The following is a 21,752-nucleotide window of genomic DNA, read 5'->3' as shown; positions in this document are numbered from 1 at the left end:
GAATGTACATAGACTATCGCGAGCTGAACAAGCTTACGGTAAAGAATAGATATCCTTTGCCAAGGATTGATGATCTGTTTGACCAACTGCAAGGTTCAAGTTGGTTCTCACGGATAGATCTCAGATCAGGCTATCATCAGCTCAAAGTGAAAGAGACATACATCCCTAAGACAGCGTTTCGGACGCGGTATGGACACTACGATTTCCTCGTGATGTCATTCGGTCTAACGAATGCTCCTGCAACATTTATGGACATGATGAATAGGGTGTGTCGGCCGATGTTGGATAAGTCAGTTATCGTCTTCATCGACGATATACTGATTTATTCAAAGAGCGAGTCTGACCATGCTGAGCATCTGAGAGAAGTATTGGAAACTCTGAAGAAAGAGAAGTTGTACGCTAAATTTCGAAATGCGCGTTCTGGTTAAGAGAAGTGCAATTTCTAGGTCACGTGATAAATCCTGAAGGATTACCGTGGACCCAGCTAAGATTGAAGCGATAACAAATTGGAAGACTCCACAGAATCCGACTGATATACGAAGCTTCCTAGGCTAGCTGGCTACTATAGGAGATTCATCGAAGGTTTCTCCAAGATAGCCGCACCGTTGACCGGTATGACCCGAAAGTCGATAGTATTCAGTTGGGGCAAGTTTCAAGAAGAGGCTTTTTAGGAGTTAAAGAAAAGGCTCACACAAGCTCCAATCCTTACCCTGCCCGATGGTGACGAGGATTTGGTTGTTTGTGCTGATGCCTCACATCAAGGGCTAGGATGCGTTTTGATGCAACGAGGAAAGGTGATAGCTTACGCGTCTAGACAGTTGAAAGTCCATGAGAGTACTTATCTGACGCATGATTTAGATCTAGCCGCAGTAGTGCATGCCTTAATGATATGGAGACATTACCTGTATGGTACTAAGTGTACTATCTACACGGATCATAAAAGTTTAAAGTACTTCTTCGAGCAGAAGGAATTGAACATGAGACAGTGGAGATGGTTGGAGTTGATTAAGGATTACGACTGCAACATTAAGTACTATCCTGGTAAAGCTAATGTGGTTGCCGACGCGCTAAGCCGTAAGAATGAGGAAGTCATTGCAACAGTGAAGTCATACCAGTTGATCATGAACTCAAGTCTTTTTGAAGAAATCATCAAGGTACAGTCAGAGGTGTTAGTAGACGAAGGGTTAGTAAAGAAAGAAAGAATTTATGGCCAGCAAGACGAGTTGATGGAAAACACTCATGGTGTTAAGACTAGGTTCGACTGTATGTGGATCCCACGCCATGGTGATCTTAGAAGTCGAATCTTAGATGAAGCTCATAAGTCAAGGTACTCAATCCATCCTGGAGCTACAAAGATGTACCAAGACTTGAAAAGAGATTACTGGTGGCCAGGAATGAAGAATGATGTGGTGGATTATGTTAGTAAGTGCTTAACTTGTTTACAAGTCAAAGCCGAACATCAAAAGCCTTATGGGAAGATGCAACCGCTTGAGATACCCAAATGGAAATGGGAACACATCACCATGGATTTCATAACTAAGCTACCTCGTACAGCTAAGCATCATGATACCATCTGGGTGATTGTGGATCGTTTGACCATGAGTGCTCACTTTTTGCCCATATGAGAGGCTATCTCGTCAGAAATGTTAACAAGCTTGTTCATCAAAGAGGTTGTAACCCAGCACGGAGTACCGTTATCGATTGTGTCTGATAGAGATACACGGTTTACTTCGAGGTTTTGGAAGAAGTTCCACGAAGCTATGGGAACGAGATTAAACATCAGTACGGCGTTTCATCCTCAAACAGATGGGCAGTCTGAAAGGACGATCCAAACCCTTGAGGATATGCTACGTGCTTGTGTTTTAGATTTTGGTGGGAGTTGGGATGACCATCTGCATCTGGCAGAGTTCTCCTTTAACAACAGCTACCATTCAAGTATTGGTATGCCACCGTTTGAAATGCTCTATGGTAGACGGTGTAGAACCCCGATATGTTGGGGGGAGATTGGTCAGAAAGAGATGGGAAGCCTAGAGGTCGTTCAAGAAACCTCATCAAAGTTTGATCAAATCAAAGCAAGAATGAAAGCCGCTCAAGACAGGCAGAAGTCGTATGCTGATAAGCGGCGACGACCGGTTGAGTTTAACGTTGGTGACAATGTGATGCTCAAGGTCTCGCCTTTGAAGGGAATTATCCGCTTTAGGAAAAGAGGAAAGTTGAGTCCAAGGTACATTGGACCATTTAATATTTTAGATCGTGTGGGTGAAGTAGCTTATAAGCTAGATTTACCCGATGAGTTAAAGGGAATTCATTTGATCTTCCGTGTTTCTCATCTAAGGAAGTGTCTAGCTGATGACACGTCTTACGTGCCATTGATGGACATTGAGGTGGATGAACAGCTGAACTACATTGAGCAACCGATAGAGATTTTTGATCGCAAGGAGAAGCAGCTTCGTCATAAGGTTATACCTTTGGTAAAAGTGATATGGAAGCATCGCAAGGGATCAGATGCTACTTGGGAAGCTGAGGATGAGATGCGCAAGTTTTACCCTAATCTGTTTGAGTAATAGTTAGGTTTCGGGGACGAAACCTCTTTAAGGAGGGAAGAGTTGTAACATCCTAAAATTCTCGTATTTAATAAAAGAAAGTCGTGTTTAATTATTGGGCCTAAATAATTAATTAGTATTAATAAAGATCATGGACTTGGACTAATTAAGATGGATTAAAGGGAATGGGCCTTAGGTCCATGGGCTTTAGGGGATATAAATATCCCCTAAACCATCCTAAAACCCTAAATCCTCATACTTTCCATCTTATTCTCTACACACTCAAAACACACACACCACACACCACCATATACGCGACCGAGAGAGACGAGAGGGACTTGAGGCCAAACGAACGTTAGTTGGTATTAAATCTTTATTACACGAGCTATATACAAGATCTAGAGTGCGTAAACAAGTTAAACGAGATCCAAACGAGAACTAAAGGTACGTTCTTGACCCGTTAAAGTTTACGTTTTTATAAATGTTTAGCCTTAAAACTTAGAACGAGAATAGATCGGGTATAAACGAAACGTAAAGTTGTAAACTTGATGCTAAAATGAAGCTAATGAACCTATAAACCTATGCGGCTCGATTAAATGAACCCTTAAAACTAGTATCGAACGTCTTGAGCTTAAAGGTCCAAACTTTATGCGTTTTCGGGCCAAATCTTATCCAAAAATGACCATAGGATTGATCGCGGGTTGGTTAAATATCATATCCAAAGATTTCACGTTGAAACGGAGATGATTTTGGGGACTTAGGACCGAACAGCGGCGGCTGCTGAACAACTTCGCCTACAAGCCAACTTCGCCTGTAAGCAAGTTCGCCTACTTACCAACTTCGTTGTTGGTCAAGTTCGCTACAGTAAGTTCGCCTGATACCAAGTTCGCTTAAGGATTAAGTTCGTTTAATGCCAAGTTCGCCTAATGATAAGTTTGCCAAGTTAACTTCGCTGAATGATAAATTCGCTTAATATTAAGTTCGCCAAAAGTTAAGTTCGCTGAGAAATCAATTAAAATCCTAATGGAAAATGTGTTAAGACATTTAATTGAAATAAATTTTTTCCAAGCTGACCTGGCAGCTCGACCCCAACCAGGGGCTCTGCCCCTTGGAACCTACTAGGGGCTGCCGCCCCTAGACCCCGCTGACAGGGGCGCTGCCCCCGGACCCCCGTTCGTTGTGGGTTATATAAAGATAGAAATACAATATGAGTAGTAGAAGTTAATTGATACATGTAAATATTATACAGTTAGCCGTGCACAGCTCAAGAAGGGAATAACGATTAACGGAGAGCGTAACAGGATTTAGGTGAGCTTCTAGCCCCATTTCCTTGTTATGTTTTCGGGGCTGTGTGCATACTCGATGTGAATGCTAATACACTTACCTTAAATGGTAAGTGTATGTCTTAATGACGATTGTGATAGTTATGTATGTATGCTTGACAGTACGTGAACGACCTTCGGGTATTGCACGTATTGACAAGGCAAGTATAGTGTAGTATGCATGATATGTGTATGTGAATAAGGGAGTATGTACGATTATGTTGTGTATGATATTAAATGTATGAATACGATAATGAAAGGAAAGGTAAGGTTAAAGGGTTGCATACCCTAATAATATATGCGAAGGATAACGGGTTGCATACCCTAATAATATATGCGAAGGTTAAAGGGTTGCATACCCTAATAATATATGCGAAGGTTATAGGGCGTAATGCTCTTTAAAACGTAAGGTAAGTATATGAAAGAAAGAAAGTGCGAAGGTAAGTACGTATATTATAAACGAAAGTACGAAAGTATGTAGTTATGAATGTATTGTATTTTATGTGATTAACTAGAACTCACTCAGCGTAGCAGACTTTTAGTATGCGCGCAGGTGAGTAAAATGAGGCAGCTTGCTTGAGGGGACACGTGACATTGAATAAGAGGCTGGCATCGGAAGACTCAAGACGTGTTATATTTTAATTATTTAGTTTTTGAAAGACAAGTTGTTTGTTTAAGATAAGTTTTGGATTGTTATGAAATGTTTATGAATGTTCTATATTCCGCGCGAAGTTTTTAATCAACTCTGATATTAAGAACTGTGTTTATGAGTAAATCCAACACCAAAGTAGGGCTACCGGTAACGGGGACTTACAAATATGTTTCCATTGTGTTTTCCTTTTCAAGTCATTGTGTTATATGTATTCACCATTGTGCTTTACGTTTTAGGTCATTGTGTTATACGTATTCACCATTGTGTTTTACGTTTCAAGTTAGGGTGTAACATGCATTAATCATTGTGTTTTATGTATTAGATAATTTGTTGTTATTTTATCATTATTTTTACATATTATTGTTACACAACGTTGTTATTAGTATTTAAAAAAACATAATGATGAGTTAAAAGACACAATGACGAAAAAAGACACAATGATAAGCGAAAAGACACAATGGTGAGCGAAAAGACACAATGACGAAAAAAGACACAATGGTGTGCGAAAAGACACAATGACGAAAAAAGACACAATGATAAGCGGAAAGACACAATGGTGTGCGAAAAGACACAACAACGAAAAAAGACACAATGATAAGCGAAAAGACACAATGGTGTGCGAAAAGACACAATGATAAGCGAAAAGACACAATGGTGTGCGAAAAGACGCAATGACGAAAAAAGACACAATGATAAGCGAAAAGACACAATGGTGTGCGAAAAGACACAATGATAAGCAAATAGACACAATGATGTGCGAATAGACGCAATGATAAGCAAATAGACACAATGATGTGCGAATAGACACAATGACGAAAAAAGACACAATGACTAATTTTTGTTTTAAATTTCATATAACAAAATCATACTCATATTAAAGATAAAAAAACACTTGTTATTATGATGAATTTTTTTAAAAAAAAATCATACGAAAAAGTTATAGACGTTCTAAAATGATGTGGGTATTAACATGTGCCTTGCATGTGAAGAGAGAAAATGTGTACAATTACCTCTATACCCTTTTCCTTTTGGTCCCCACTTGACACATGTCAATCATATATGGCTTCTCACACTTCTCATTTTTGTAACCCTTTGTAGAATAACTTGACCCTAAACAATAAACCCGTTAACTACTATTAACACAGTCGTTGTGCATTGGTCTTTATAACAATTTTAAAGTAAAAGATAATTATAAATATCAATTGTTTGAAAAAAATTGGAAGTAATATTAAATTAACAAATTTTGAAGCATAAATTTTAAAAAATGGTAACTATTATTTTACTATTATAAATTTATTTAAAAAAGTGAAGTATAATGTAAGAGTGACAAGTGACAAAAGTTTTAGTCTTTTATTAGAGTATATAAATACAAATTCCTAGAGTATACATAGGGACAAAAAGATACCAACTAATTCTTAGAAACTGATAGTAATAAATAGTGGCTTAGCAAGGGCTGTTTGGCAAATGACAATTTTGTGTCAAACCATTAAGGCTATGCGTAGTGGGGGGGCTACAAATTGGGGCGTTTTGTGTCGTGTGATTCCCAGTCAGCAAGGGGTGAAAATTTGTTTTTTGGGTGTAATGGTGTAGGGGTACAATAATAATATAATAATAATATATACATATATATACATATATCTCTCACACACATACAAAATATAATAATAATAAATGAAACAAGAAAGGGGCTACAACAGAACATCGCCTCTCCACATTTCGCCCCTTTGTAGCCCATGGGGGCGGTGTTCTCGCCCCAAAACCTCCATTATCGCCCCCATTTATTTGCCCACTACATATGGCCTAAGAGATAGTTTTTAAATTGGTCAGCATGTTTCAGAAACTTATTCTATATAGATAGTATCAATCAAGTCAATTCATTCAATTGTAATTTCATTTTCAATTCACTTTCAATTCGTTGTAAATATCATGACTTTTAACTTTTGGAGTTTTCCTTCCTGTGGTGATCCTGTCGATACCGTAGCAAACAGATATCAAGCCAATTCCCAACACAAGAAGGGGTGAGGGAATTTTAATAGTGAAATTGTGGTCTATATGTTACCAACCTTTATTCTTGAAATTGCAAGGGCAACTCGTGTAAAACAACAAAGGACACTGCCGAAGGGGGAAGAATATCAATGGTCGTAGGGGATATAAATACGGATCACTACTAGTAAACTGTTCAAACTGTCACATAAATTTATGATACACTAAAATTGGTCATAGATTGTCACATATGACAGTGATGACACACGTGTTATGCATTTCTCATGAAAAAAAAATAAGAATCTAAATGCGAGACACTTGCTACAAATAGCAAGGTGACCGGTTGCAAGGTGTTTACATATATATAGTAAAGGAAAAGTGAATACGGTGCTGTAACGCGTTTAAGCTTAGACGGAAAACTCATTAAAACTACGTAGTTTTGATTAAAAACAACACATAACTAATTTATTCCCTAATTCCTACCATGGAGGCATGGATCAAGCTTGGGCTCCCACTCATGTCTCCCACATCATCAATCTACAAAAAGTTTTCAAATTTTTATTCGTCTATCGCAATTGGTTGTGGCAATCAATCATCTTTTTAAATAGATTTAATTTTTGTCTGATGATTAACAAGCACTTCCTAATATGTGATTCGCATATAAACTTTGTTGTTTTAACAATTCTATCAAAATCAGGTCTTAAAATAGCTTATGTTTTCTTACTTTACATTTTTTTTCTGGTAATCATGCAACTTTGTTTGCTTTTAGATTCTTCCTTACCAATTGATTGTCATTTCACAACAAAACGTTGGTTACATGTTTTTAATGTCGATTACACGCGTTCCGGTGTCGGTTACGCGTGTTCTGTCATTCCGATGTCAATTACGTGTGCCGGTTAGCGTTCGATCGATGCCGCATCACGCGCACTCCGGCACAGGGCTTTGCCCATATAGTAAATAGCTTTTAGTCCGCGTGTTACTTTTAGTTTTTTTTAGTCATTTTTTTTAATTATTGTTTGTGTATATTTTCCATGTATGATGCGCTTAGCTATTAAATTTAAAGGTTACATGAACTTCTAAAATATATTGTATTTATTAGTTGTAGTTAAAGTATAGTTTGTTTTGTTTTTTGTTTATATCTCAAATGGGTCTCATTGGTCTAATTGTTAACGTGACCCAATATTTAGTTATTTAAGATGCGGATTTTCATTTTAATATAAATGAGATTATTTAAATCCAATTTTCCAATAATTAAAAGTGATAGAAGGTGAACAGTGTTTTCTCCAAATTTACTCATCAACAGTAAACGTTTCTCTCTCCCCGCTTACGACCTGCTTCATACAATATCTACACTATGCATATTTATATATGGAGGAGCTCGATCTTGTGAAAGATCTCACTATAAATACACATGAAACGTTTTATCTTCACAAACCAAGGGAAAACAACAAATACAAGCATGGTGACTTTGCCCCAATTTCTACCATATTTAGGGCTTCTTCTTTTTGTTATAACCTTCAGTTACAACATTAGAAAAAGAAGCAACGCCAAGAAAAGTGGCAAACTAGAAGCACCAGAACCATCAGGGGCATTGCCTCTTGTAGGTCACCTTCATTTTCTTAGAGGTCAAGCTCCTATAGCAAAGATACTAGGAAAGATTGCTGATGACTACGGACCAGTTTACTCGTTACGCCTTGGTTTTCGTCCAGCATTGGTGGTTAGCAGTTGGCAAAGTATCAAAGAATGCTTCACCACAAATGATAGAATCTTTGCAACAAGACCAAATATGGCGATTAACCGACACATGTTCTATGGTGCTGCTGGTTTTGCATTCGCACCATATGGACCATATTGGCGAGAGATCCGAAAGATGGTCACTTCTGAGCTCTTTATGAGCGAACGTGTTGAGAAGTTCAAGAGTGTTCGTGACTCGGAAGTGACGAACTCGGTTAATGAGCTCTCTTTGTTGTCCCTAAAGAAGGGGGGTCATGACCAATCATCCATAGTGGAGATGAACAAGTGGTTTGAACACATAACTTTTAATATACTTATAAAAATCTTAGCTGGGAAAAGATTTAGTAATGATTTTAGTGATGAAGGTAACAATGAAGACTTCCATGTAACACAAGCTATAAAGAGAGCGTTGCATATTAGTGGTGTTTTTGTTGTGTCTGATATCTTTCCATATTTGGAATGGATGGACATTGGAGGGCATGTGAAAGCTATGAAGCAAGTGGCTAAAGAGATTGATGGTGTTATTGAAAAGTGGCTTGCCGAACATATTGAGAAGAGAAAAGAGTCAAATAAAAATGAAGATTTCATGGATGTGATGCTGTCTGCCTTGCCTAAAGATGTTGAAATGTCTGGTCATGGGCAAGAAACCATCATCAAGGCAACAACAATGGTTAGTAACTTTTGTTTTGCTTTTTAAATTTTCAATCTTCATGATCTAGTCACCCCTAGCTTCGAACAAATATACTTCAAACCGCTTAAGTAAAGTTAAACGTGGTGAGTTAGATGCTAATAACTTTCTCTTCATTGGTAAGAGTTAAAATTACTCAAAAAATTCACACTTGTTCTCAATAACCAAACTACTTAGAAATAACCTATTTCCATTTTAATTTTATTACTATTTAATTCAAGTTATAAGTTTATAAAAGGTTGGTTTTATAAAATAAAACATAAAAAATGAAACTATAAAAAAAGTTATATGTATGTATGTATGTATGTATGTATGTATTACCTCTTCGAGCCAATAAGAGACGTTGGATCTAATCATCCCACAAATATGAAGGTAACAATTTATCTTTATTTATATCTTTAAAATTTGAAGATTTCTTTATTTCGTGGCATCATCGGAATATCGGTATCGATCTACATCTCTTGAATTCAGAATTTTATATATAGCGTGAATAACTAAAAGAAAAGGTTTATAAGTGAGATATATATAGAGATGGTAACTGAGATGTAGTAGGTTAACGAAATCTAGAGAAATATAATATTTAGTGAGATAATGAACGACTGAAATGTGATTTCATAGATGCTCATGTTAAAGTTTTTATTATGGGCTTAAATACCAAAATGATGATATCAAACGTTTCAATTATGCTCTAATGAATATTCAGTCGGCCCATTATTGTTCCAAACTCTTACAATACACAACATGTGATTTCATAGATGCTCATGTTCACGGGTTCAGAAAGCACAGCTTTGACAATGACATGGACTATCTCCTTATTACTAAACCACCCCCACATCCTAAAAGCCGCACAAAAAGAGCTAGACATCCATGTGGGATGAAAGAAATGGGTCGAAGAATCCGATATCACGAACCTTGTGTATCTACAAGCCATAGTTAAAGAAACGCTTAGATTGTACCCGCCGGGTCCCTTGGCAGGACCTCATGAGGCCATGGAGGACTGTTATGTTCAAGGCTATCATGTCACCAAAGGGACTCGGTTAATAGTGAATGTATGGAAGCTACATAGGGACCCGCAAGTGTGGTCAGATCCTAATGAGTTTAGACCTGAAAGGTTTCTTAAGGAACACGCGGACATAAATTATCATGGTCAGAATTTTGAGTACATCCCGTTTAGCACCGGAAGGAGAATGTGCCCCGCAACCATGTTTGCTTGGCATGTACTTCACTTGACACTAGCTCGGTTACTTCAAGGGTTCGATTTGTCAACGCTGATGGGGAAGCCGGTGGATATGAGTGAGGGTTTAGGGATTGCTTTGCCTAAGGTGAAACCACTTGAAGTTGTCATCACTCCACGCCTTTCTCCAGGGCTCTACCAGACCAATTAAAGCACTATAAGGAAAATTCTCTATATGTGGGCCTATAGTATGTCCTTAATTTCAAATAATGTGAAGCCTATGTATAGAGTCCATCATATATGATACACTTGATGGAATTGTTAATTATGTTTAAGTGATAATGGTTTATGACACTACCATGAATATATGTGCATAAACTCTCGTGTTTGTTGTGTAAAGGTAAAATTAATAAGGTGTTGAATGGCTATCTTTTGCCCTAATGGAGAGACGTCACTTTTTACCACATTGATAACAGTAGGCTAGAAACTCTTCGATGGATGTTGGTTTGATCTATCTAGTTCCATAAACCCGAATGAATTTTAGTTCCTAAAATATATATATGAAGCATCTAAACTGTCATAAAATCCAAACCAAAGCAACTAAAATACATTTCGGTTGGATAGGAATTAACAATTTGATTTTTCTTTCGTAATTAAACTAGTTGGGTGTCCGTATGATGCAGTGTCGGTACATACGTCAGCTAATGCAGTGAATACGTAACACCCTAATTGGACGCGCAAATCGTGCAAAGCCCGCAAGCGTGTAACCGAAGATTGAACACGCATAGCCCGCACTGGATTGCACGTAACTGGCACTAAACATGCTTAACCGAAACCACACGCGTAATTCATGTTTGATTAATTGGTGTGTGTCGTTGGGTTGAGCGCTTACCAAGATTGGGTTGCATGCATTACGTAGTACTGGACAAACGTTTATCGGTCTCGGTGCATGTAAACAATGACGTCCATGTAAGGTGGCAAAAACCCATAAGCAAAGCTGAAATATACAATTTTAAATAAATCATTTTTCAACCAACTTGTTTAGGCCCGAAACTCATTCCGACCTGACACCACTATAACCTGTAACTTCATCTGACCTGACCTCGTTCAACTTGAACCCCTACCAACCCAAACCAAATTAACCACTTTTTTGTATCGACTCGTTCCAACCCTCATCCATAACTGGTAATCATGTAAAATGTTATATATTTTGTAAAAATATAGCAATATCATACTCAAGCTAAAGAAAATAAAATGTTCATTTTTATGACGTAGTTTTTCTAATATATATATATATATATATATATATATATATATATATATATATATATATATATATATTAACGTGTGATAAAATTATGTCCGTTAAAAAGCGTGGGGTAGTTGATTTTGAATAAAAGTGTATATGTGTAACTATATACATTCAAATTAACAAAAAGTGTGTGAAGTTAAGAGACCAAGATTGTACTTATTTTTAAGATGAAAATAAACCGTAGACATTGGTGACAAAAAGACCACATTGCCCATAAGGGTGTGCATAATTCGGGTTGGACCGAAACATCCGAGAACCCGGATTTTAAAAGACCGAAACTCAGATCTGAAATATTACCTTCGGTTCTTCAGTGGGTAGTATATTTTTTCCAATTTCGGTTTCGGGTCAAGTATCGGTCTTAGGACCAAAAAACCCGAGTTTACCCGAACCGACCCGAGTTTGCCATAGACGTAGTATTTAGTATAGAAGGACGACGAGAACCAGAAGAAGATGGAAGTATACTTCGAGAAGAAAGGGTATTGGATGTGAAAAAGATTTACCGGGCGTGAAAGTGATTGTGAATGAATGTCAATTTAAAAATCAAATTTGTTTTGATGTTTCACTTTCAACTTTACTTTTATTATTTTATTATAAAGTATATTATTTTATCCCTAAAACAAATAAACAATTATTTCCTATACTTGGATCGAAGCTTGGGTATTGTTTTACGATACCCAATTCGCTAAGATCGATGACTTTGATACCAACACTTGTCACACCCCAAAACCCGGCCTAGGAGTGTGACGACTATGTTGGTACCACATTTGTAAATATATCAGAGTTGTGTTAATTTAGCGGAAGACTTATAAACTTGTGGATTAAAGTTGTAAATATTTACATATACAAAAGTGGGGATTATAAAAGGTTCCTGATTAAGTTTAATTGTTTTACAAAAACCACCATTTATATAACTTAAGTTTATACAAAACAAATCCGAGCCATCGGATATTAGTAGCACTTCATTAATCCAAGCGCTATCATTGTTCACCTGCAAAATGTAAATAAAATACGTCAGCAACGAATGCTGGTGAACACGCTGACGCTAAAAATATTTCATTTACTTCATTACCCCTCGAGACTACGCCTGCCTCAGCCCATCGTGGCTTAGGAATAACAAAGTTAAAACAACACATTACAAACTCTAGCATCTACACTAGGTCACCTCAGCAAACACCGCAGCGTTCGACTTAGTTAAGTACCCGTAAGTATACACATGGTCGTGCTTCCTATAGGAAAGCGTCCTACGACCAAGCGTGGTGCGATGTGCCCACCGCGTACTACCACATATGTAAGGATCCAGACACACATATACTTACAGCCTGAGGGCTAGACTTATACTCTTATTTACAACGGTTTTAGGAACATATAGTTCCTTATAAACAATTTTCATATAACACCTTTCTTTTATTTGAAAACAAGTTTATAAAAGTTTGGGGGCGTATTCACCTTTTCGCTTTGGGATCGACTTCACTCACTGTCCGAGGGTCTTTCCCTTTTTATCTCGCACCTATAGTACGACTATAAATATTTGTTAGTCGGATATACAATCCGGCTTAAGACCCTTAGTCTTGTTCTATACCTCGATGAACCTTTAGTTCGTATATCTTATTTACTTGAAAACCTTTAGTTTAAAAGTAATTATAAACCTTTTGTTTATATAAAAACCCGACGTTTATTCTTCTCTAAGAAACGTATTCTTTTTCTTTTATTATTTAAGAATACTCATTATTGCTTAAATAATAATTCCATAACAAAGAATATACATATATACTTACACACACATATATACATATTTACAATTCATTCTTTTATTCTTTTCTTTGTTATATTAATATTTCTTTTTACTGAGGTATCGAGTATTACCTCGACTTTAAGGTTTAAGCCTTTATAATATTTCTTTGTTATATTCATTGGCGTTTAAGTCTTACCTTAAAGGCTTATGAAAACCCTAATGATTCGAGCAACACTCCAACGCCGCTTCACTTCTCGATCAATTCTTTTCTCGACACGCAAATCAATGAACGCCAATCATCAACACTCGTTGGCACGTTTCTCGAGACTCATCGACATGATAACAAACGCCTTCTTGGTATGTGGGTGGAGGGTGGCACGCACTTCGAGGAATCTTCGGTACACAAACGAGGGATCGGGGCACGCTTATCGAGGCGGATCGTTAATATGATTGTGGGAATGTAGAGAGATGGTAGAAAGAGAAAGGAGTACTGAGTTTGGAATGCATCAATTGAAATCCCGGACCTTGCTATTTATAGACAAATTTTTGGATCCCATTGCGGTACGCGACGGCCTTCAGGTCACCCGTCGCGTACCGCGACGTAGCCCTGGTGAGTTGCCCAGTAGGCTTGCCACGTGGCGACACGTGGCAGGCGTTGCGCCATGTGGCGACACGTGGCGGCCGTGTTGCCACGTGGTGACACGTGGCGGCAGACGATGCCACTGTGTGCCACGTGGCACACGTGTCACAACTTGTCAGACACCCCATCGCGATACGTGATGGGTCTCTTTTCTGATCCATCGCGTAGCGCGATGGGTCAGGAAATCAGAATTTTCATTTTTAACCTTAGAGTTTGGAATTTGGCAGAATTGATCCCTAGACTTTGAAAACTTGTCATTTTTGGCTCAAAATTTCCATGATGTTACATCCTCCCCACCTTGAAATAAATCTCATCCTCGAGGTTGCTTCACAAGAACAAGTGAGGGTATTTCTTTTTCATTTCCGATTTTAATTCCCATGTATACTCGGGCTCTCTACGCGAGTCCCATTTTACTTTCACAATTTTCAATGTTCTTCTTTTTAATTTCTTTGTTTTCGAATATTCAATTTGAATACGACGTTCTACGAATTTTAAGTTTTCATTTATTTCAAACGTCTTTTAATGGCATAGCCAAAGATTCATCAGTTAAGCATTTACGTAGATTCGAAACATGGAATACATCGTGTATCCCTTGCATTTCCTCGGGCAGTCGCAAGCGGTATGCAAAAGTGCCGATTCGTTCAAGTACCTCGAAGGGTCCAACGAATCGAGGACTTAACTTTCCTTTCTTACCGAAGCGAACAACGCCCCTCCAAGGCGAGACTTTCAATAACACTTTGTCATCAACTTTGAATTCCAACGACTTACGGCGGACATCGGCGTAACTCTTTTGGCGATCACGTGTCGTCTTAAGTCGTTCTCGGATTTGGAGAATCTTGTCGGTGATTTCTTGGACTATCTCGGGTCCAGATAATTGATTGTCTCCGGTTTCAGACCAACATACGGGCGTTCTACATTTTCCACCATATAACGCCTCAATTGGTGCGGCTTGTATACTTGTGTGATAGCTATTGTTATATTAGAATTCCATTAGGGGTAAGTGGTCATCCCAACTTCCACCTAAATCAATCACACAAGCCCGGAGCATATCTTCCAACGTTTGAATGGTCCTTTCGCTTTGCCCATCAGTTTGCAAATGATAGGCGGTGCTAAGGTTAAGCTTTGTACCGAGTGCTTGTTGGAAGCTTTTCCAAAAGTGAGAAATAAAACGACTGTCTCGATCAGAAATTATAGACAGCGGTACTCTATGCAAAGCATGCATTTGGAATTATTCTATTTCCACACTTAAAAACCACATGACATACACATATATTTTGATGATGAAGTATTTATACAAAGATAAATATATAATTTAATTCTAGTATTAATGAGTAGTAAAAAATAGCTTATTTTTACAATAAAATAATATTAATATCCGTTGGTGGAAATCATGGCAATCGGAGATTTCGGAGCGGTAGCAATGATAATAGCAAATGCTGTTTTATATTTTTATATATTTTTTTGGAACAAAACAAAAATATAGATATATAGAATCTCCAACAATGTTGGAGAAAATGATATTAGATTATAGAATATGAAACTACGAAAGTGATATAGAATATCAAAGAGGCAAACAAACCAATAGACCCTAAACTTGAGAAAAAAAAATCAAAATGCTTACATTAACACCGTTAACAAAATTGAATATGAAACATTTGATTATGAGCGTATAACATATGCGCCGCATTTGTTTGTATATATATATATATATAGTTTTCTTGTTTTGTGTTATTGTAATTTTATTATGAAGAAATAAATTTTTCTTTCCTTACATCTTTCTTCTTTTCTTTCTGTGTCATCGTTCTTCAACGATTACATGGTATCAAAGCAAGGTTCTTAATCATGCTCTTCGTTTCAACCGTTTCTCTTGATTCGTTGGTTTTCTCTCTTAGTTTCTTGTTTGTTTTTGATCTTTTGGTCATTTTTTTGATCGTTCTTGTTTTGTTCGGGAATTAATATTGTTATCTTCTTTAAAAAAACCATAAAATTCATCTCTTTCTACCTATTTTTTTTCATTCTAGAAAGATTTAACCGTTCAATCTTCACCAATTGTTCACAGCATGTCTTATTCTTGTTTTTGAACAGTTTATCAAAGTGTTAGATCATTACATCTTCATTTTCACACAAAATTTTGCAAAAATGTCCATGATCATATTATACGCCTTATAAGTTCATCTCCGTATAACCTTCATTTTCTTCTTCTCCGTATAACTTACATGGTACGTGACCTTCATTTTCTTATTCTCCGTATAACATTGTCTCCGTATAAGTCAATACTAAACTTATACACCGTATAAACTTATCAGCCGTATAAGTGAGCTTATACGTTATTTGTTCTTTTTCGTTTGAAAATAATGTGTAAAACCTTAATGTTGGGGCCTAATCGTATAACAATTTCACTTATTTTTTTTTCTAGGATTGATCAAGTTATTGATTAATTTATTAGATTAGTTTGATTATAGATCATTGCTTTATATTATTTTATTTTAACTTATTTTATCTGTAATATGTTAAATAGTTAAGGTAAAGTTGGGCGAAATGAAAAAAGCTATCACATCACATGAGGTAACAAAACTTAAGACTTTAAGTATGAGAGAAATTAAATAATCACACGGCCTTATGTTGCCCTGGCCTTATATATATTTTTTGAATCCACTATGGACCACTAACCTAAAGTTGGATTTTGCTGGCAGCCCAAAAAGGAGCCCAGGAAGAAGAACACAAGTAAAGAGGGGACGATTGTGTCAAGAAACTAAACTTTTCCAAATATTCTTGCGATAAAAGCAAAATTAAACTTAACGAATCTGGCAACAGGAATATAAAACAATTAATCTAAACAACGACTCACAATTCTCATAGCAAGAATAAGAATAAGAACATCAATATGATGAATCTTATGAACACTCGTGAATCAAAGGGATGAAACTCTAGAAAATATAACTAGAGCTAAAAGACAAGAAATAAAATATGTGATAGTTAAAAGTTTAGAGAAATCTGAATATATTTTATAGAGATCAAGAATCGCCAACTTGATAGGCTCAAACTGCTACATGAGATCTAGCTACTACAAGCCCAAAACGCGTCATGGAACTTCAAGCCCACAGACACTTTCGAGTTTCGAGCTTCAAGCCCAAACTCTCATATGATTAGCCGCCACCATCACATAATCTACTTATACTATTAAAGCAAAACTATTCTTTCACACGTTATTCAACTAGAGTATCGAACTATGATGACAACTAATAATATTGCCATTTATATAATTACTAACAACTTTAATTTCTTTAAATGTTGTATTAAATTACGCTTTTATGTATTTATAAATTATAAAATTTTATTTATCAATATTTATATTTTGTGAATTCATAAGGTATATTATTACGTATATAACTAAAGTTAATTTTTTTATTTTATTTTTTTAACCACTCGTGCATTACATGGGCTATATGCTAGTATACAAATAAACGACAAAATCATTTTAGCAACAGTTAGACAAAACAACATACTATTCTAGAAGATATTTGTTTATGATATTTGTTTATTGAATTGATGAGAAATATAAGCATGCATTTCAACAAATTGTGGCCTGGGCAGACAAAGCAATAGAAAGTGTTGTCACGTCTTTGCCACGTTGGCAGTGATGTATTATTTAACTAACAAACCCATAAATCATTTGTAGTGGAGCTTTAATTAATTAAGTTTATAATCAATTTTGATTTATATAAATATATGAATGGATGATTCTCATTGGTTGGGTTTGATTATCGTCCCACCACCTTATACCTCTTTGCTCGTTAGTGCACTAGCACCCCAAGGAGGTGAGCATGGGTTTGGCGCTCATCAAGCTTTGGTTGTAATGGTTTAACCGGCACCAAAAGTTGAGGTGGAGTGGGGCCAACACCCGTAACACTCGTTTTAAGAGTGTATAGTGCTGGAGAGGCAATGATGTGAATATAAGAACTAGCATACGAACTTCAACCAACAATACAGAAAAGGAAAGTGATTTTTGAGATCATAAGCGGTTCTCATACGTTCCTGTTGTAAATATTGTGTTGGCTATAACCCAAAATCAATCAATTAAACAAATAAACAAACTTGGTAATCTTGTATGCGATGTAGATGAAGAAATTGCAACTTGGATTATTCTCTGAATCGTGTAATCACTATCAAATAAACCTATTTGTGGGTTACACACAATGATTTATCGGATAAGACAGAGAATTCTGTAACATGGAATTGACTTTTTATTGTTCTTGACGAAGATCCAGAGAGAACCCAGTAACCGTTGTTCTTCTCTATATGTGTGTCATCGAGAGATTATTTTCTTCTGTTAGGGAAAACCTCGATCAATATATTGTCATATTGATTCCCACATGAGCCCAAAACAAAATAATTATAAGCCAACTAATATTAACTTTAAGCCCAAGTAAACTAATTACTTAAACCCAAGTATAAAATCCAAAATTAAAGCCCAAATAACATTAGAATTAAATCGAGCCCGCACTCCCGCGTCACCTAACTCGTTTAATCTCTAACGTTATTTTCTCGATCGACAAGTTAATCCAATAACACTAAAATAACCAACAGTTCCAAGACACAATTAATATATAAGCATTATGTAACCGAGAAACACATTTAAACATTCGGTCAGATTTATGGAACATAGTAGCACAACTCGACTACCCAACATAAACTAGTTGTTTAAACTTGAAGTGACGTATTAACATGTGTTGTGTTACAGTTAATAATTATATTTATAAGTTGTTATATTACTGAATTAATTAAAAAAATCGATTTGCGAAAACAGAAAGATGCATATATACCACACCTTAAAATTTAATTTTAGCTTAATTATATAATAGTCGTATCTCTACAAAATCTACATTAGCATTAATTATAGTTCACTTAATTTGCCATTTAATTTTTACATTCACAATCGGCCGGTAATAAGCTTTAGAGTTTAAAGATGAAGATATAGATAAATATTCCAATGAAAGTTAAAAAAAAAGAACAAATTTCTAAAATTCATAGATGGAGATAATACAACATACAAACGAGGATTGCAACATATAACACCTTTTACAACAATTTCACCTACTTTTGTTTTACATAAATTTATACATTCAGTGTTACAATCAACATTACAATCTTCAAAATTCAATATTTACAATTGAGCAACATAACTTAATTAGAGATCAACCAAAATTGAGCAAAATAACCTTAAGTCTACAACTATACACACACAACAACATTAACCAAGTAAACGAAAATACACAAGATTATATATATATACGAATCGAACCAAACGACAAATCACAAAACCTTTAAATCACGACGCGAAAGCAGCCGGGAATATGGTAATGTGTTTCAACGGGTGAGTTATATCAACCCCTCCCGCATGTTCCACGAACCCAGCCGGCGAAAACGAGCGACCGTGACATACACACACAATGCTAACCTCGTTCTTCGTATACCGATACAAGAACCCGCTAACCGTCTTTCCATTTGGTCCGTTTCCAGTAGTTGAAACACACGGCATTCGTGCCAGTGATGAGGCTTGTTGTTGGTGTTGGGTACTCGGTTCGGGTTTAATAGGCGGGGTTAATATAGTTGAGTCGTGTGGGTTTGATCGGTCAGGTGGTTCGACACTTGCGGTTGAAGTAGTTGCCGGTTGTTGGTGGTCCAGTTGAGAGTTGTTGCTTGAATTGCTTCGGCTTTCGTCGGTAGCAGTAGCACCACCTAAAACCACGGCAAAAACGATTATAAATCGACCCGTCGACACCACCTGTGATTAGTTGAGAAATCATAACATAAAACTTAAGAACATATCCTAGAAGATTATTCTCGTATCATCCAAAAACAAAAAAAAAAATAAAAATAAAAATACACGTAATAATAATAATAATAATAATATTTATAGCTACACCACCTGAATTTGATTCCAGGTAATCAAACAACGATGGTCCACATAACACTTAGACCTAGTTATAATAACATAAATTAATGACCGATGGACTAAATCACTTTTCCCTTGTGTTAAATTTGAAAAAAAAAATCCTGGATAATGCTTTTTACGGGTTAAAAGACAAACAATATATTAAATTAAAAATTAATAGGAGTGAAATGATGCTAAATGAATTAAATCATTTACTTTGGGAGAAATAGAATGAAAGAGTGAAAAATGAGTGATATATTACTTATGTGAAATTAAAAGAGATTAAAGTATACCCTATGACCTTAAATAGTCATTTAGAACAAGTTAAACTTTAAAAATAAATACCTAGTCAATATTTTGGAAAACCTTTAAAAATAAATACCTAGTTAATATTTTGGAAACCATTACGATTGTATGATTGTATAAATCAAACTTAAAATTATTGATCACAACAAATCAGATCAATAATTATTGATCTGAACGGATTAGATCATAAAAATCAAACTTTGAAAATTATTGGTCATAACGTGGTTGAATATCTAGATAATTAAACTTTTTATGATGAGAATAGCCATCGGTGTGTGACATTGTGTAGAGCTAATGCTTTATAGTTTATATTCAACTAATTATACCTTGTGGAGAGGAACATTGGCCATCGGAATATGCTGACGTGGCACAACCATTCGATTTCACTTTACAATAACATCTTCCACCACCACCACCACCATCTTTCACGTTCCCTTGATACGGCCTGAAACTTCCGCACGCCGTTGGCCGGATAACACAATTATTATCATCGTCACCTGGTGCCGTCGAAACTAAACCAACCTTCTCTTTTTTACATGCAGGCTCAACAACTTGCGCCTCTAACCATTCCTTATTCTCCACAAACGGTCCACTAACCGAACCACACGAACCCGAATACTCGACCGATAATTCCTTCAGCTTCTCCTCCCTCTTTCGCCTCCCATTCGATTGCGTATTCATATTTTTTTCAGGGGATTCTGTAACATTTCGGTTCAGTTTCTTCGGTTTTCCGAATATTCCACCAATAGATAACTCCAACATTAGCTCATTATCATTATCCTCCTCCATTGAATCAAAATCCAAACAAAGGGTTTTTTAATTTTTTAATTTTATAATTTTGTATTGAAAATTGAAATGAAAATAAAATGAATTAACTAGGGTTTTTTTCTCAATTTAAAATGGTGTTGTGAAAACATGGAGGGAATAGAAAATGACACGAAAGATTGGTTAATGTTGTGACGCGTTAATGTCGGAACATTATACTGTCCGAAGATGTTACATTTGTTATACGATGACACGTGGCGGAGAATGAGGGAACCGAGATTTGAGGATGAGTGCATGTCGGACACGTGGCAGGTTGTGTTTTGATGGGTGTGTATGATGGAATGGAATCTCCGCCTAGGTTTTAAGGATAACACGTGACGTGTGTGATAGCATGTTTGCTTTGGGTGTTTGACACGTGGCTGAAAATGTGTACGATTTTTAAATTACCGTATGGGTTGCGTTACAGGTGTGTGATATTACGCATCGATGTAGCTTTGTGGAAATTATCGTACACGTGGTGCGATGCATGGTAGGAATAATAATATTCATGTGATGTTTGATTCTGTTAGCGGGTGTTGGTTGGTTGGGTCTAGTATGTTCGTACGGTTATTTTGGAACGGGTTTTATACGGAATGGTCTTACGGTATAACTTTAAACGAGTCGTATTAATAGGTTGACGGGTTAAAAGTTAAAATTTTGAAAATTTGAACGAACCGAAAATAGAAAATATGGAAAATATGTCACGGTTATAATGTTTCGGTTAACTTGAATCAATAAGCTATTATAGAAGAAAGCAGAACTATACAAATTACAAAATATGTAAATGAGGAAAAACAAAATGTTTAAATATAATTATATAAGATATATATGTGTGATAACTGATAAGAGAAAAAGTTAAAATACCACTTAAAAAGCAGAATATACAAAATGATATTCATTTTATGTGCAAACGTAATTTTTTCAAGG

At 36.2% G+C, this 21,752-nt stretch overlaps 1 protein-coding gene and 1 pseudogene across 2 annotated transcripts; one reads left to right on the top strand and one right to left on the bottom strand.

Annotated features, from left to right (window-relative positions):
* The first annotated feature begins 7,952 nt into the window (after positions 1-7,952).
* On the top strand, positions 7,953-10,325 carry LOC143542315 (dimethylnonatriene synthase-like; annotated as a pseudogene).
* Positions 10,326-19,070: 8,745 nt separating this feature from the next.
* On the bottom strand, positions 19,071-21,375 carry LOC143542314 (uncharacterized). Of its 2 annotated transcripts, none has more exons than XM_077034929.1 (2): positions 20,339-21,375; positions 19,071-19,519 (listed from the first exon to the last, which is right to left on the bottom strand). In XM_077034929.1, exons 1-2 carry the CDS (start codon positions 20,808-20,810, stop codon positions 19,110-19,112), a joined length of 882 nt encoding a protein of 293 aa, XP_076891044.1. In that variant the 5' UTR covers positions 20,811-21,375; the 3' UTR covers positions 19,071-19,109. The 2 variants fall into 2 exon arrangements, with proteins under 2 accessions (XP_076891044.1, XP_076891045.1); XM_077034930.1 differs by having other exon boundaries at positions 20,348-21,375.
* Between the last annotated feature and the right edge of the window lie 377 nt (positions 21,376-21,752).

Source organism: Bidens hawaiensis, unplaced genomic scaffold (genome assembly GCF_021521415.1).
Source record: "Bidens hawaiensis isolate Kalapana, Puna unplaced genomic scaffold, B.hawaiensis_p1.1 tig00012815_1, whole genome shotgun sequence".
Lineage (NCBI taxonomy): Eukaryota > Viridiplantae > Streptophyta > Magnoliopsida > Asterales > Asteraceae > Bidens > Bidens hawaiensis.
This window is presented reverse-complemented; position numbering and strand designations above follow the sequence as displayed.

Excerpts from the sequence above, each read along its gene's own strand:
- LOC143542314 (XM_077034929.1), bottom strand. The coding sequence starts at position 20,810 with ATGGAGGAGGATAATGATAATGAGCTAATGTTGGAGTTATCTATTGGT. Across the intron at positions 19,520-20,338 it reads CTCTCCACAAGGTATAATTA|GTGGTGCTACTGCTACCGAC; the intron begins GTTGAATATAAA and ends CCGTGGTTTTAG.